Raw genomic sequence first — 18,493 nt, 5'->3', positions numbered from 1 at the left:
TCACTGTTTCAGTACAGTAATTATTTATTCATCTTTTTACATATCCACTCAGAGAAACTATTGTTTCTTTGTCATCACTAGCGCTACATTTTTTTTTCTCCACATCACTGTCCACTGCCAGACTGAGACACTGTCCTCTGCACTGATGACCCCTATAATCTGCAAACCTCTGCACACTGCCTTACATACTATTGACCTCTGTACTCTGCCCTACATTGTGCTGCCAGTCCAGAATTGAGACCAGCCAAGGCAGGAACTAGTTAAGCAAATTAGCGTGCAGTAGCACATTTTCTGCCTTCATGATAGACTTGTGGGGGTGACCAACTAAACTCCAAACATGAAAAAAGTGAATAAATGTGAATGCTAAAGCTAGGTTTATATTTTTACAGTGATGTTTGTTTTATTATATTTTTATACGTTTTCTTTATGCCATCCTTACTATTTATTGGGAGCTTGATAATTAATTCCTTTTTGTAAAAAACAAAACAAAGAATAATATGTAAAAAAGGAGCAAACGCTGGGATCTTTGTTCTCTTCCATGTTGTTCGGGTAGATCTCCACCTCTCAAAGGTTGCCTATTCCTGTAGTATAGTAATCCTTTAATATAACATTTTCCCAAGCCAATTCATATTAAATACAACATTTTATTGACAAGCATTTATTTTACAATGAAGCCAACCTTTTCAACATACATCATTTCCATTGCAGTATAAAGATTTGGTTCCTGACCCTTCCCACTGGGTGGTATTAATGTTTAGCTTCATATTAAAATTTTCATACAAAAATAAAGCACTCACATTTACCTATTTACAAGCACTATGACCGTGCTATTAAAAGGTATCAAGTAAATAAAACATCTGTAGACCAAGTGCTACCAAAATAGTTTAAGTATCTTCGTAATAAGGCAGTTTATAAATACTGATTACCATTCAATTAGCTAAGTCATCTCTTAATTTAAAATACAGCAGATAGATGATGTACAGCATACTGGCTATAAAGAAAACTTAATACAACATGGTAGGGTTGGAACTTTAAGGTTACTGACATTTAAACTGTTGAGAAACATACAAATAACTAAACAAACTGTACACACAATTGCACATCATCATTCCCTTTCTTCTGAAACTCAGAATAAAAATAGAATTTAAGACTCAAATATTCACAAAAAGGCAAAATACTAAATTCCAAGCAAAATGCTTGCTGCTTTACGAAAATGTCCCTGGAGAAGGCTGCCTGCAGCACTCCAATACTTTCTCTTGAGGAAAACGGGTGGGCACACTTTTTGGCCGCTAAGAGTGAATTCGGACTGAAGGCACGTCACTCTGCATTAAAGGCAGGTTGTTTTTTCTAAGGCAATTGTCAGTGTGAAGAAGTACAGCTTTGGGGATCTTGCTGGCAGTTTAAACGCTTTAGGCACTGAATCATCTTGGCATTGCTTGGTGAAGAGATGAGAACTTTTCCAGCTAAAAATATTGAAAGCACCATTTGCTTATGTGAGACTCGGGCAGTGTTGACAGCTGATATGCAAGAATCACTGTCTTCACCTAGAACTTCCTTGACTGTGGCTGCTCTCAGATCGTGTAGTACTGAACCTCTTCTTTACTATCATACTGATGTAGGCTTTCATAAGCTTTGCGATATCAACCACCTGTATCAAGGGGAAAAGAAGCTTGTTTAATACATACTAGATGTCTTTTTTATCATCAATAAACACAAAAGCTCTGAGAAAGCCAATTCAGATTAATAGGGTTTAGGGTGCATGCACACAGATGTTTGCAGAGGCGAAGGAGCTCTGGCATTTTCTCATGTCCAGGGAGCCACAAGTGGCATGTACAGCTGGCCACAGAAATGCATGGCTCCACTTGTTGTACTTGTGTAAACCTATGCTCTTTTGCATCAGTGGCAAAAGAGAAACGGTCCGCCGGACCGTTTCCAGCGGATAAATCCTCTGGCGGATTTGGATCTGATGACTGTACACACCATCAGATCGAAATCCACGCGGAATACATCCGCGGTGATGTGTCGCGCCATCGCCGCGACGATGACGCGGCGACGTGCGCGACGCTGGAAGGTAAATACTTCCACGCATGCGTCGAATCATTACGACGCATGCGAGGGAGGGGAGCGGACGGACTGATCCGGTGAGTCTGTACAGACGACCGGATCAGTCCGCTGGACTGGATTCCAGCGGATAGATTTCTTAGCATGCTAAGGAATTTTTATCCGCTGGAAATCCGTCGGCTGGATTTTTATCCGCCGGAAAATGTCCGCTCGGACGTACACACGACCGGATCTATCAGCTGGAACTGATCCGCGGATCAATCCCAGCGGATAGATCCGGTCGTCTGTACGAGGCCTTATAGTGGGAGGATTGTATTTACAGTTTTGTAAAATAAAGCAATAGAGTTACAGTACCTAGCCTGGATGATAATATACTACTCTTTATCAAACAAGTTGAAAGGTCAGGGCAAAAAACAAAATACACATATACAGTGTATATCTTTAATGTTTATCACTGTATAAACCCTATAAGCACAGAAATGCACTCATCTCCTAATTTTCTGTTGTGCCTTTTCCAGACTGAAATTGCAAGAAATGGTCTAAACTAGGGTTGCACAGATACCACTTTTTTAAGACTGAGTACTTTTTTCAAGTACTCGCCGATACCTATTACCGATACTTTTTTTTTATATACTTTTACAGTGTTTTTTTATTTTGAGTTTTTTACAATTTGAACTTTAAAAGACTCCTGACATCTCCCTCTTGAGACAGAGAAAGGGACTGAGGAGGGCACAGTCCCTTTCTCTGCAACCTCAGCTGCACTGAAGATTAATAAACAGAGACAAAGGCTCTTGTTCATTCATAAACTGAAAAATCGTAAACACACTTTACTCTGCTCAGTTATGAATGGAGAGTCAGTGATCACTGACTCTGTTCAATCAGAAAAAGAAGGAGCTGGTAAATTACATATTTATCCTTCCTCTGCTCTCCATCCTGACAGATCTGGGACAAGGGGGGGACTGGAGGAGCACAAGGAGGACCCGGGGAGCTGGACAAGGACCCAGAGGAGGACACCAGGAGCTGGAGGAAGACCCATGGAGCTGGAAGAGGACACAGTTAGTGATGATCAGTACGGCGGTGGGGGCAGTTATAAGCACCAATCTCCCTGTATAGCTTTCAATAAAGCAGCTGACAGCCGCAGGAGGGAGAGGAGGAGAAGCGGCTGTTACTGGCTTTATTGATAGCTATACAGGGAGATAGATGCTTATAACTGCCCCCACTGCTGCACCGATCATCTGTGATGCTGCACGCCCCCCCCCCGCTATGCTGAAGATGTTGGGCCCAGTACAACAGGGGCAGCTGAACTGGCTTATCCGTGGCCCTGCCAGGAGGTATCGGATTGAGCATCGGAGCATTTGCATGAGTACAAGTATTTGTGTAAATACTCTGTATGGGCACTCATACTGATACTAGTATCGGTGCAGCCCTAATCTAAACCCTGCCCAGTTGTCTCTTGGTAAACTAAAGAATCCCTCCCAGCATCAACATTTTTTGTGCACGTATTGAACTGATATAATAAAATGCTTACAATGGTATATTTAAAAAAACAAAAGGCAGCATATATGAGAAGTTCATATAACGGAATGTATGTATTAAAATATATTAATGATTGTTAGCATTCAACATTAAATAAATCTTTAACAAGTCTAGATAATACCAGTTGAGCAAATAATTAAAATAAGCATCATTCGAGTTTACTCTTAGTGCAACACATACTGTACATCAAAATACTCACAAGATCTAGAGACATTGGCAGCTGAAGTTTTCAAAGCAGGCAGATGGCAGTTTCAGCCACACATCACGCTGCTTACTTTTTCTTTTTATTAACTTTAGTTGATGCATCACATAGTGACACAGAATTTGTGTCTCCGCACAGTAGTGGGGTGCGTCGCACTGTAGTGTGGTGACATATGGTGCCATCCAGTGCTGTACATCACACCAGCGTTGTGGTGTGAATGGGGCACAGTACCTTAGAGGTGACCTGCATTTTTACTGTGTGCAAAACTACAGGTCACCACACAGTGAGGATCAGCCCTAAATGTCAAATTTTCATGTAAAGTTTTGCTTGGCTCCCCACTCCTGTTTTCCTTTTAGTCCTTAAGGCTCTGTTCACACTGGTGCAATTTCAGATACAACTTAAGTCATCATATTATCTTCAATAGTGCCCCATCACATTAATACAACTTAGCAAGGTGCAATTTTGGAAAAGGTTCCTGTACTATTTTGGTGTGATTCCAGCATGATCTTGGCCCCATAGAACATGCAAACCAACAGATAGTAGCATCCAAGTTGCACTACAAAATTGCACCTAAAGCCAGATTAAAATTGGATCACCGCAGTGTGAACCTAGTCCTAATGTGTGTTAAAGTGGTTCTAAATGCTCAAGGTTTTTTACCTTCATGCATTCTACTTACCTGAGCCCCATTGTGATCCAGTGATGTGCACAAGAGCCTAGGCTATGCGGGGACCCTCCCTCCTTATTGGATGAGATAGCAGCGGGTGCTGTCAGTCACAATCAGTGAGCCAATGAGGAGAGACAGGGGGCAGGGCTGAGCCGCAGCTCTGTATGTGAATGGACACATAGATCAGCACCTCAGGAGTGAACCTGTTTGGGTGCAGCCATTGCAAGCTGCTTGCTCTGGGGGCATTCAGCAGGAGGAAGAGGCCAGAAGCGCTGGCAGGGGACCAGAAAAGAGGAAGATTGGGAGTGCTCTTGCAAAAGACTGTGCAAAAAACTGCACAGGTAAGGCAAGTATGTTATTGTTATTTTTAAAAAAATACCTTTAAAAGCATTTTAAAGTTTGCATGGGTTTAACATTCATTACAATCATGTACTTCATCAACTATAATCTTTTTCTAGCTCATTACTGCAATGTGTTTGCCTTTTGCATTATTTTATCTGATGCCAAGCACATTTCACCTATAAACTTACCGCACTGGTTTCAAATAGAAGTTCCCTTTCGTCAACAACAATCTTGTAGGTATTGGCAAGTGGAGCACCAAAAGAAAGGATATGTTCATAATGAAACACTTCCAAAGGTCTCCCCTCTCCTCTTTTGTAGACAGAAACAGCCTCACCACTGATACCCAGCCACAGCTCTTGTGGGAACCCACCTTCTTTGCACTGAAATATATTAAAAAAACACATAAAAATGTTAAGGCGGTACCAAGGATAAAAAGAACATATGACAAAAAAAAAAAAAAAAAAGAAGTTATACTTTATAAACAGACTAAAATCAATGTATCATGCTAACTGCTACAGAGAAGAATATACTATATTATATAATTGATTTTTTGCACATAACATGACAACCAGTATATCATGGCTAATAGTGTTATTATGCTGTCTAGGGCAATGCTACAATAATATAAATAATGATATGACCTGCAATCAACTATAAGAAAACCCATTCTGTAATAAAATGCTCCTACCTCAACTTCGAATAAAGTTGATCCATAGCCAGGCCATTCTTTTATCAGAGCCATATACTTAGTCATGCACTGTTCAGGATTCAGTCCTAGTAGCTTCTTCCATTTGTCAGTAATATTGGCTTTGGTTGACAGGACCTCTTCTTTCAACCACATGTCCAGCATTTGTTCCTCTTCTACCTTCTGTTTACTCACAGAGCCACTTCGGAAGCTTCTCCTTAATGTTCCTTCTAAGAAACTAGACCTCTTCCTCTCAGTCCTTTCAAATGTTGTAGACGCTTTGGTGGATTGAGCTACACGGGCCCTTAGCCTATGCACTGGGTAAAAGTCTTCCATCTCTGGCACATTAGTTTGTAGACTGTAGTCTCCCTGTGAATATTGTAACCTTAAGGCTGCCAAGGCTTGCAAAGTATCCTCAGGTGCTGGGTAATGACCTTGAATAACAGCTTCATGTGCCTAAAGATATAAGGTCTAGGTCAGCAAACTGTACATAAGTTAAACCGATTTTCAGTTAAATGAATCACATTAATTAGGCTCATGTCACACTTGCAGTCCTGACACTGGTGGCAAGCCACAGGATTGGTGAATCAGTGAGGCGATGCACCCTATCTGCCAAAAGCTCAGCAGCACGTGTGTCACCAGAGAGCGAGTGCGCCTCGCTAATGAAGCTGGTGAAGAAGCGACAACTGCAAGCAGGTGAGTACTGTACTTACCTGCTGCATCGTACATGGAGAATCTGTCGCTGACAACAGTATGCAAATGTGAGAAGGGTCTTAGACTGCATGTCAGTTATCACCCTCTCCATTGATGTAATTCGCATACAAAATAAAATTACTTTATAACATTCGGAAATTTCTTCTACAAGGGACAAATGAGGACAAATGCCCATGTTTATGATTTTTATTTTTTAAGCATTTATTTACTTACCTGCTCAAACATGAACACATATTCAACACTGTCTTTTGGCACACGTTCTGTATCCAAGAAGCAGTAAAGTTTAAAGAAGAACTTCCATGGTTGATCTCCTGGTTCAGCACTGACAGCAAGCCTGTGGTAAAAAAATAACACATTATATAGTCACCTGCTGATATGAAGAATATGATTTGTGAAAGTCTAACTGTAATAGGGGCCAGGAAGTAAATCTGTGCTTTGCCTATGCAGAATGAAGCACCGGTTTATATGTTTATACATCCTTCTGTCCACTCTCCTGCTGCCCTGTTCACAATGAGTGACTGAGGAGAGGAGGCCCTGTCTAAGCCCAGCAGGGAGCTTCTACAGTGCTGAGGACTCTTTACATTCCTATGTGACAGAACTGGATGCTTGAGTGGCTTACCGCAAAGTACCTGAACTATCACATGGGAGGAGAAAGAGGGTCATATCACATGATGTCCCCCCTTACCTGGAAGTGCAAGACATTTCATGGCACCTCTTTGGGCAAATACAGCAAGAGAAAGAAGGGAAATATAAGCATGGGCAAAGTACAGGTTTACTTTTGCCTGTCAGTTTTGACGGCGGACCTGAACGGCCGCTCCATGCAGTCCTATGGAGCATCGGATGTCAGCGGAGACATGTCCGCTGACATCCGTCCCGATCCGATCCGCCAAAATTGGACGGATGGCGATACGTCCGCATCCGTCCATGGCGGATCAGATCGGGTGAGATCTGATGAAAACGGACATGCTGTCTGTTTTCATCAGATCTCCCCATAGGAGACAGCGGTGCTGCACAAGCCTCTCCCCGCTCAGTGAGCAGAGAGAGACTTGTTATCCGCCGGCTCAGCGGAGATCAGTGGATAGATCTCCTGCTGAGCCGGCGGACTCCGTATCGACGGAGCCTACCTGTGTGGAAGAGGCCTAAAGTATACATTTACAACGTATAAGCTAGAAATCACAAAAAAATATTCATAATATTGCAACAAGATGATGTCAAACTACTGCACAACTTACTTTTCAAATTTTGCTAACACATCTGCAACCACCGATCTGCTTTCTATGGCTTTCTCTGTGACCCCATTGAATTCAAAAAGAGAAAACATATTTCTGCTATCTTCCATCGCCAGTCCCCGAATCAACTTTTCTACAACCTAAAAAAAGAATGACCTTAATCAGTAAATATCACTATACCATTTAAAAAGTACAATGATTAATATTTTTATACACAGTCTCAGAAACATTCACGTAGCAATGAGTTACTATATTAGTATGAGGCCCTGTTCACACATAACTTAGTGGGAATGTGGGTTCCCGCTAGTGATTTAAAAAGCGCGCTTCACACACGGAAACGTGCATTGTGCATCCCATTCACCTGAATGGGCTGCCCTATGTGCATTTCTCGCCTCAAAGCTCAGGGATCAAATTTTGGCCCACAGCCAGGCGCGATTTTACATGCGTGTTCTACTACAATTTTTGCGTGGTTCGTCACGTGACCATCACAGCAAAATGCACTGTCTTTGGGGAGCCATTAAGGATCCCAAATCTCCTATACTTTGGATTGGTTTTAATGGTAAAATGCAGAAACAAACCCAGCTGCAAGACAGAATGGGCTGTATTTACTAAAAGCAAATAGACTTTACTTTGCAGGAGCAGTTGCACTCTTTTTTCTTAGTGGTAAAGCTTCACTTTGTAAAGAATACCCAATCAGGTGCAAGGAATATAAAAAAAAAAAATTTTTTTTTGCTTGAGCATGATTAGATGATGAAAATCCGCAGAGCTTACTAAGCTCTGGGGAAAACGGGTGCAACTGCACTTGCAGAGTGCACAGTCTATTTGCTGTTAGTAAAATCAACCCCACAGTGATATAGCTGACATCACAAGCAGCCTCCTCTTTTTTTTCGGCTTCTATCTAACTCTAGTGTGAATTTCCAAGTATGTGCAAGCAACTGAAGCTCTGCATTGTATGTTTGGAGTCAGGATGCTCTATATAATATAGTAAGACTTTGATGAAATTAGGCTCTGGCTAATATGTATTCATTTTATTAAAATTTTAAACAGAATTCCTCAGACAATTTAAAATTCAGGCAGCGTTTAAAAGAAAATGCAAGACAAATTATGTTTTTGCAAAATGAACCATATAAAAATGAGTCAGGTCCATCAGCAAAATTGCCCAGTAACATAACCACAATTGGATAGTGATTAAATAAAAAACATTTGAAATGAATGGAAAACAATGACAGCAGAAAGCCTAAATGAACTGCAGTTCTCTACTAGCTATGCTGATCTGTTATTTCACACTGCTGGCTGGGGGTAGTAAAAACAGGTGGCTGAGCTGGAGTTTTACGGCTGCCCAACAGAATTCTAATGATACAGCCTGACAAATTTAAACTCGGGCTGCAGAGTCTATCAAATTTGTCCATTGAGATCAATGGGGCTGCACTGTAACTGCAAGCCAAATGCTTGGCTCACAGTTGTGGTATGGTATTGTGGTATGGTCCTGCAATGTAAAAAACATGTGCTACTTAAAAAAAAAAAGTAAGAAACAGACATCAGGAAACAGCAGTCTGTCAGCCACTGTTATGCTGCCTTCTTTAAAGCAATCCAGCACAGATCGCGATTCAGAGGGCGGTGAGTCATTACCGCCTGTCTGAAAAAACTCTACAAGCTCCCATTGTTTTATACAGCAAGCGATCATATTCATTGAGGAATGCTATTACTCTTATTGCTATTACAACTTATTCATGTGATCCCATGAATAAGTCGTGATGACGAAACATGTCGGGGCCTGGCTGTACCGTAACCATCTATGACGCTTTGCCGCATGTGACGTATCGATATCGACAAGCGAGTGAGTGAGGGTGAGGTTTAGAGGCTGCATCTTAGGTCCGCCATGACCTTAATACACAGCTACAGTGTGCTGACAGGAGTTTACTTTTTATATGCTTTTTGGAATTGGGTTGATGTGAGTTTAATGAGTGAAGATTTCGTTTACATAATAAATAGTTTTTACTGTGTTTCACTATTGGAAGCACAATTTTTTTACATGTGGAGCAATCCTCTTCTGCTGTGCACGGTTGGATATCATATGTATTTGTATAAATAAATGATTAGCGCTAAAGTCAAAACATACATACAAATAGTGCTAACACCGTGTGATGTGGTGCTGATATATCTCACAAGCAATATAATACAAACGTGTAGAATAAAATATATATAAATAAATATTAATAAAATATAAATATCAAATGTAAAGTGCTCCTGTGCTAAACAGTGACTAGAAATAAGAAACGTGAACTGTTTCTGAATGCAACGACTCTATATGAAAGTGCAACACGTGCCTCCTTAACCATCAATGTCCGGACAGCTTGTTCTGTTGAAAAACAACAGATTTACTGGGTGAAAATAAGGATAGGAAACTCAAAAAGGAAAACGATTGCAGCCATCAAATCTAAGAATTGGTTTGGGTTGGAGCCACCCCCCACCGCCCCCCTCCCCACTTTTCAGCTACCAGTTTTAGGATACCGGATCGTGGAGATCAGTGCACCATCCGTTCGGATACCCCATAGATGTAAGGAGGCTGACATCACTCTTATGTGCCTAATACACAGATCCGTGAGGTGAGAGTTTTGGAAGACAGATGGAGGATCACTATTATGGTTCAATACTACAACTAAACCAGGGGCGGACCCGAAATTTGAACTGTCAGGAGGATTTACCCTCTCATCCATGGGAATAACTTCATATTTTATTATCTTCACTTTTTTGCATTATTGAACCATTTCCATCACGGACATTGATGGTTAAGGAGGCACGTGTTGCACTTTCATATAGAGTCGTTGCATTCAGCAACAGTTCACGTTTCTTATTTCTAGTCACTGTTTAGCACAGGAGCACTTTACATTTGATATTTATATTTATTTATATTTTATTAATATTTATTTATATATATTTTATTCTACACGTTTGTATTATATTGCTTGTGAGATATATCAGCACCACATCACACAGTGTTAGCACTATTTGTATGTATGTTTTGACTTTAGCGCTAATTATTTATTTATACATATCAATTTTTATGTTCGGTGAACGTTACGAGATTCAGCAGCTTTGGTTTTTATTGTATCTCTATACATACTCATACTCATAGTAGCGCGAGAGATTCACTTTATTCATATCGTATGTATTACTATTAACCCGGGTGGGTTTAAAAGTGACTATGCCGAGCATGAGAGTGCAAGGCATTTCAATGTGGTGAGTGCATTTCCTAAAGGGGAGTGAAATCTAGTGGCGGTGCGTCTATAGAGGGCGCTGGAGCGCCGCCCCCTCTGGCTCTCGCACCGCCACTGAATAACATAGATTCATGCATTGCATGAATCTATGTAATTCTTTCCGGCCGCTGGTCTATTCAGATGGCTGGACCTTGAGCGCCGGCCACCTGAATAACGGCAGCTGGTTGGCTGTGCGAAAGTGCCTATCAGAGCCACATGGTGTTATTTCAGAAGTGTATTTTAAATACAATTATACTTTTTATTTTTTAGTCACAATTTTTTTATTTAAAATTGTTTATTACATTTATCAATATTTTTAAGTGGCAGCTCTAGGTTAGAGGAGTGTGCATGAGCACAGTGGTGGGATTACAAGCTTAGGTGCGCTAGACTTGCTAAACCAACAGTTGCATAACCTTATTTTATTGTCCATTTATGCCCAACTGCTAAGCTATATACTGTATATAACTCTAAAATGGTAAATATTCTGTCGGCTTTTTTTACATGCAATGATTATAATCTAATTTTTATTTTATGTTACAACACCCAATTTTTTGGTCAAAGGATAAGGTTAATTATTAACATCTTAGAGAGCCATGAGGTCTACACAGCAGGGGTAGAGAGTAGGAGACACTGAAATGAATGCCGGGTCTCACCTCGCCAGCTGTGGTGTGGGAGTTAATAGCGATCTTGCATGCTCCCCCACCGTGGCAGTACACAGTTGTTGCAATTTCCTGCCTGTTAATTAATGCTTGAATTTCATCTCGAGATGGCACAAACTCCCTGCATTTGGTTTTCTTCAGTGACTCGTAGATAAACACTGCATACTTTTCCATTTCTGAGCTTTGAAACTGTTCCCGAATCCTACAAAAGCAAAGACAAAAGACAGATTATGAGACTACTACAGAAAAATGAAACCAAAAAAGAAAATACTGAGAAACCCCCCCACAAAACTAACATACCCTTATTTCTGCCATAACTCCAGTGTGGCAGCATTTTAAATCATGCCAAAATCTAAATATAGTATAACTAGTGTAGACTTGAGCTTCTAGTGTTTACTGCAGAATGTTTTTCACTTTGGTGGGATCTATGATAACAACAAACTATCTACGGTAGCTGAAGTTAAGTGCCATAATCTGGTAGTGTCCACTATCGAGTCTGGAATTAAGAATACGCTGCTCTTACAAATGTAAGTATTGCACATCAGTCCCTGAACTCTAGGAGCTTGCAGTCTTAGCCCTGGTTCACATTGATGCTACTTTGAAATCGCACAACTTCACTTGAAGTAGTACAATCTCAGGTGCTACTTGATAGACATCTGTGTGGCTTCATACACAGATGTCTATTGAAATCGCACCTGAAATTGTCAAAAGTAGTGCAGGAACTACTTTTGCAAATTGGTGTGGCTTCGCAAAATCGGTGTCGCACCAATTGGAACAGTGTCATTACCGCCAATAGGCTGCGACTTGTCATGCGATTTGATCTCTCAAATCGCATGACAAATCACTCCAATGAGAACCTAGGCTTAAGCCTAGTACACACCTCTTTTTTTTCATTCAACCTGCTGGCTGGTTGACAGTTCATGTCAGGGCCACTGTATTAACAATCAGATGTTAGTACAGCAATTTCCCCTGCTGTTCTATTGTGTTCTCCCCCCTGCAAGAACACTCCGGTCAGCGCTCTCAGCCATTGCCAATCTCAGGCATTTTTTGGTTGGACTGGCTACCAAACACACAGGCTGAATGTCTGCTGCTATGTACTTAAAATAGACCTAAAATGTGCTTATAAATTGATTTTTAGTTAGAAAATAAAGTCCTGCTAGATGACTTCAAGCTGCCCCATTTTGCCTATAAAGCTATGTAAAATTTAAAAAATAAGTGCCTATACTGTTTAAAATTCGGTAATACACTGGTTCACCATGCTCTGCACATGCTTAGTTGCTCTCTATTTTTAGGCACTGTGTCGAATTTGTAAAGGCCGATCTGCTGACAGCCTAAAAATGTATTGTTGTTCAGGGGCTCTGGGCTTCAACAAAATGGCAGCCTCCAGGATGAAGAAACAGGAACAATGCTGGAGGCAATTTACAGCACACATTAATTTTGGTAGCATAATTATTAATGTGGACTGTATGTTTCTTGCTAAAGAACATTATTTTTTATCAAGTTATTAAGGGTAAAGTCCCTGGTTGGGATCCAAACCAAGGTCGGTAATGCTGCAAGGCAAAAACGCTTACCTCTAAGTCACTGTGGGGGATATTTACTAAAACTTAAGAGTGCAACATCTGTTTCAGCTCTGCATAGCAACCAATCAGCTTCCAGGTTTTAGTATCAAAGATTAATTGAATAAACTGAGGTTAGAAGTTGATTGGCTACCATGCCCAGCTGCACCAGATTCTGAGTGTTCCAGTTTTAGTAAATAGTGAGTTGTTCACTGCAACCATGTTTATATGACACTTGCCACTGAAATATTCCTGTATATTGTATTAAACTAAATGTATTTCTTTCTTTCTTTTTTTATCATAGATTACATGAGGCAAAAGGATCAATTCACAAAACATTAATACAATTAGTATCTTTATGTAAGCCATGTGACTGTAATTTTCAGATCTTACTGGAGTAAATTCTAATTGAAAAAAAAAAAGGTACCTTATCCAGTGTTTTTACCTTGTGAATTATGGGAATTGTTTTTTTGTTTTGTTTTTAATCATACTTACTTAAGTGGATGCTGCATTTTTCCCTTGCTGGCTCTAAGACTAAGAACCAAGTGATCACACCACCAATCTCTTGGTTCTCAGGGCTCCCTGAGTACAGAAGTAGAGAATTGGTGACTGTCAGACACCGCTGTCTGCCCCCCCCCTTCATGCTCACTGGAATGCTGGGCTGTGGAGGGGGCGGGAGCAGCCGGCTTAGGCTCTCAGCAGCTCACTGAGGGGCTGAGCCAGGTGCAGGTCCAGGCACGTGTGTGGATCCCGACCATATGGTCAGGAATCTTTCCTGAGCCTGGACCAGCTCTGTGAAGTCAGCTGACAGCAGGCTTCAGACCGCTGTCTGCTGAAAACGGGTCACAGAAGTGCAGAACGGACTTCACTCCTGTGATCCATAAAAGAAGTGCAGCCAAATGAGCTTTGGCTGTACTTCTCCTTTATGGGAACTTGTAGGGAGAGTAATACAGCATGTGTCATTGCTCACTTCTTTATGAAGACACAAGCTCTGGGGCTGCCATCCTCATCATTGCTTCACCTTAGCGAATCACTGACCCGGAACAAGCATTGCAGGTAGATGTCCTTACAATCCACTGGCTAAATGCTTGTCCCAAGTCCGTGATTCTGTAAATATTGAAGCAAGGATGATGGTAAGATCCCCAGAGTTTGCACCCTTCAGAACAAGTCAGTTAATGGCAGCTGCCATATTTCTATTCTGACATTTGATTACTTTGGAAATGTTTCATGGGTAGAAAAAGTTACCTAATGGCCATATACATTGCTGGATGCATCTTCTTAATACTAAGTTTAAGGGTCATCAAATATGTTAGGTCGATAAATAACCCTAAACCAAGCTGCAATTTACTGCAATGGTATTACTGTGGTTTACTGTCAGAGTAGGTTTATTGTCTTTCACTAGACCTCACCTCTTCAGATGAAACTTGAGATACTTGAGAATGCTGCGGCTGGGTGGGAATGTGCAGCTCAGGCAAGTGAGTATCTGCCAGTGGTACAAGTTCCCAGTGCTGCCAGGGTGTAGAGCTCTATTCGTTTGTTTAATAAGCTGGCAGTACAGTTCATCTCTTAGTGGTCGCAGATCATGACCTGTCTGCAGAATGCCTTGAATTATCGGGACAGGATCAGAGAGAGATTCCAGCTGCTGCAAAGAATTGAAAATCTTGATGGCTTCATCCTGGAGGGTGGTGTAGCCTTTGTCCTTTAGCACTGTAACATAACATTAAAATATAATATTATATTGGGGAGTTTTTTGAAGCAACCTAAACATAATAAATCAATGTGCATGTAAAGATAAAATAGATCCAATACTGAATCTTTAGTCCTGGCCCTGAGCTGTCTTTAGTCATAGATCTCCTTTGCCCCCCCCCCCCTTACCCCCCCCCCCCCCACTGTAGATGTATTGTCTTCAGAGATTCTGATCATCCTTGTCATCACAGATATTGACACTGTATGCTTAGCACAGTCTTCCTGATGCTAAACAAAATCCAAAGTGCCTCCTCAGCTAAAAACTGAGAAGACATATGAGAAGCTTATATTACAGTTATAGAGAAAATGTGGATAGCAGCACTAACAAATAAAATATATTTATTTATGTATTTTTTTACTGACTACTAAACCACATACCCTATGCTGGGTGGTGAAAGTGCTTTGAATTTACGTCAAAACCCTAGAATCTTATACTCCCCCAAAAATCAGCTGATGTTGAAAAACTCTGACAAATACTACAATGCCAGGGGTATAGTAATCAATACTACCACCCCAAAAATGGTAGAAAAGAACATCCATGTCCCTCAGGACCAAAAAAAGGCAAATTTTAGGGGACTTTTAAGCTGGACTATCTCTCGAAGAAATAGACAATGCATACACAAAAAAAAAAAGAAGAAGAAAATGTGGACTAGATTAATCAAGCCCAACATAACAAACAACCGGGCTTTACTGGCTCAGCATGGGGGACGACAAATATTTATAAAACATAACAAATTTTAGGCGGCGGTTGTGGCAGCATGGCGTGACAGCAAAATGATGCACTGGGCTTGATAATCCTTGATTCAGTGTGGGAACATTCTTCCAACATTTGGTATCCAGGTACTCCTTTTTTTTTGTGTTTGATGCTGCGGTATTGACATGCGTTGGGTACAAATACTTGTTCTATGTATTGCTTGAATCTAGGAATATTGGTGCCTCTTGGCTATTTTTTGGTCTCTATGTACTTCAATTTAATTCACCTGCTATACCATCCTAACTTTCTACACTGCTATGCCGTCCTGCATATGTCCTGTCTGGTGGCTCTGATGCCCCTGTGCCCTCCCCTAGAGCCAATTTTTGGATACCCCTTGTCCCATTACGCCCATCGATACTACCTCTTCCTATTGGGTCCTGAGAAAGCCAACAATTGGCGAAATGCTTTGACCTTCTTAAGAGATCTACAATACTGTTCCCATGCTGAGCCTGTAAAGTCTGGTTGTTTATGTTGGGTTGGATTAATATAGTCCACATTTTTTTCTAAGTGCTTTGGATGTGGCTTGTGGAAGTCAACGTTTTATGAAGGATCAACCACTAAACATTCTGGTACAATAAAAAAATGCAGAAAATACCTAACCATTATTAAAAACAATATACAAAATATGTGGCCTCTATAAACAGACCCCTCAGAACCCCATCCACAGCATTATATAAAAATATACACATAGTATACAAAGCAGTGGTTGATATATTGGTCCCACTATTAGCTATGGAGGATTTATGTACTTTAGCGTGTTTCGCCTAAAGCTTCTTTAGGAGGGGGATGTTTGAAAGTAATATATCCAGGTGTATGAGCACATGAAGATCATTTAAACCCCAAAAAGGGCATCTACCCATAATGCAAAGGTATAGGAAGAGACCAGCATTAATGTAATCCTGTTTCTTTGCTTTGTTCATTGATTTGGTAGATTTAAAAAAAATACTGTTTGATTTAATATTTCAAGTTTGTTAAGTTATATTGCTCCATAATGCTTCATACACTTCTGCAGTGTAAGAGATCTGAGTCCTCAAGACGATACAGATAATTCAATATTTAATGGCAGTTATGTCCTGGCCTTCAGGATAAAATGAGATACTGGTATTCCTTCTCGAGTTACTCCATGCCATCAGTTAAGAAAATTATAATGCTGACTGAGGTTCTAGTGAAGGGGTTCATGTTAGATGATCAGCTGCTACTTAAGGTCAGCAGTTAAAAAATTACTATCCTTTGATTTTCTTTTGTTAATTGCAGTCAATGAAAGGTCCATGTCATAGTGATTCCATTAATTTGTACCTCAGTTGTACAACTTTTTCCAGCATTTAATGCTTGCTAAGGAATTACAAGCTTATGTAGCTACTAGCGTTACTTAGTGGAGCTGCTGATTACCATTGCACACCAGCAAATGTAGCTGTATAGACAAGCACTGTAAATGTACACAGCCACTCTTTAACTAGCTACAAATTGACTCTCTACACATCTCTGCTACAAAGTTGCTGATGTGACACAACCCTAAAACCATGTCACACTAACAACTTGTACATCTGTAAAAGCAGCAAATCTCCCTGCCTATGTTATCTGGAGATCTAGCCCACTTTCAAATTGAAGCAATTTGTCATGCGATTTGACAGATACAATTTTAAGTTTAATATCCTCCAGAATTTAGGAGGGCAGAACTGTGGTCATTGGGAGTAAAAAAGTATCCTGGCATCAGTGGGAGTAAACAATGCATCTTTCGTATTAGGGTGAGAAATAGCGCCCTATTGCTGGTGTCAGTGGGAGGAATAGTGTCCGATCATTGGTGTCAGTGGGATTAATAATGCCCCATTGTTGGTGTCAGTTTGAGGAACAGAGCCCCATCATTGGTGTCAATGGGAGGAATAGTCCCCTATGGTTGGGGTTAGTGGGATTAATTGTGCCCCATCACTGACGTCAATGGAACAAATAATGCCCTCTCATTGGTATCAGAGGGAAGAAGAGTGTTTTGTATCATTGGAAGAAAACATTTCCCCAAGGGCCGGATAAAGGCAAGCAAAGAGCCGCATTCGGCCCCAGGGCCACAGTTTGGAGACCCCTGCACTATAGGATTAATAAATATATAATCACTCACAGCTTAAATTGATGTCTCCATAGGGAAGGGGTAATAAAGGAGAATGCAGAGGGTGATGTGTATATCTCAGTATTGGGTTTCTTCTGTAAATCTGCTCCACAACTTCAGGGTTCAGACAGTTCTCCTTTAAAAAAAAAATCAATATCAATTTTAAAGCAGAGCATACGTTTATGTAGGTTATTAAGATTGGATAATCAAGATTTAGGCTAGTAACATGTCTTACTGTTTTGGTATTTTTTTTTTAAACTGATGCTTTTTCCTTCACAATTTATGGAAACGCATGTCAACTTTGCACTGAATATCATCACCTGTTGAAGAGTGCTGACATACATTGTAAATCGCATTGACATGCTTTGTTGTACGTTTTAACAACATCAGTTGACTTGTGTTTGACAAAAACACAAGGGTAGGTTTCCAGACAGAGTTTAACAACTTATCATTTAAAATGCATGCTTATACAACAATTGTTTAATTGTGCTAAATACAATGCATGGTGTATAAGCTGGAAAATGCTAACTTTATTTCACTCAATTAACTATACAGTATACAGTAGGTGCACTAACACATGTCATGTATGTCCTGCTTACCTTAATGTCCTGTATAAGTTGCTGTGTTGGAGTGTCAATAGGTGCCTTAGTGTCTATGACATTCTGAATAGCACTGGACCACCTTGTAGCTTCATTTAGCAGTTTTGTGTAAAGACGGTAGCAGTGTTTGCGGCCATACACCATTACATTCCAGTATCCTGTTATAAAAAAAAACGTAGTTACCATGTATGTAAGTTTACACATGTAAGCATGCTGATCATGTCCTGCTCCATAAAGTATAGCCCATCCTAATCCCTTTTTGGGGTTTTCTGGTGCTATTTCCCTGTTTTGGAGATTTCTTTCTCTTCAATGGGGCCACAGATAGCAGGCTACCTGACTGAGCTACTAACCCCCTCCTACTCTAGTCTGCTCATATAATTTGTTATAAAAA

At 40.5% G+C, this 18,493-nt stretch overlaps 1 protein-coding gene across 2 annotated transcripts in view; it reads right to left on the bottom strand.

Moving 5' to 3' along the window:
• Positions 1-467: 467 nt before the first annotated feature.
• LOC120940587 (unconventional myosin-X-like) overlaps positions 468-18,493 on the bottom strand; it is a 298,063-nt gene continuing 280,037 nt past the window's right edge. For both annotated transcript variants that reach the window (XM_040353533.1, XM_040353534.1), the window contains 9 exons: positions 18,103-18,260; positions 17,516-17,639; positions 14,315-14,612; positions 11,344-11,551; positions 7,437-7,573; positions 6,418-6,538; positions 5,494-5,946; positions 4,994-5,185; positions 468-1,648 (listed from right to left, as the gene is read on the bottom strand). In XM_040353533.1, coding sequence (XP_040209467.1) covers positions 1,541-1,648; positions 4,994-5,185; positions 5,494-5,946; positions 6,418-6,538; positions 7,437-7,573; positions 11,344-11,551; positions 14,315-14,612; positions 17,516-17,639; positions 18,103-18,260 — 1,799 coding nt within the window. In that variant the 3' untranslated portion in view covers positions 468-1,540. The remainder of the gene's footprint in view (positions 1,649-4,993; positions 5,186-5,493; positions 5,947-6,417; positions 6,539-7,436; positions 7,574-11,343; positions 11,552-14,314; positions 14,613-17,515; positions 17,640-18,102; positions 18,261-18,493) is intronic.

This window comes from Rana temporaria, chromosome 5 (assembly GCF_905171775.1).
Source record: "Rana temporaria chromosome 5, aRanTem1.1, whole genome shotgun sequence".
Taxonomy (NCBI): Eukaryota; Metazoa; Chordata; class Amphibia; order Anura; family Ranidae; genus Rana; species Rana temporaria.
This window is presented reverse-complemented; position numbering and strand designations above follow the sequence as displayed.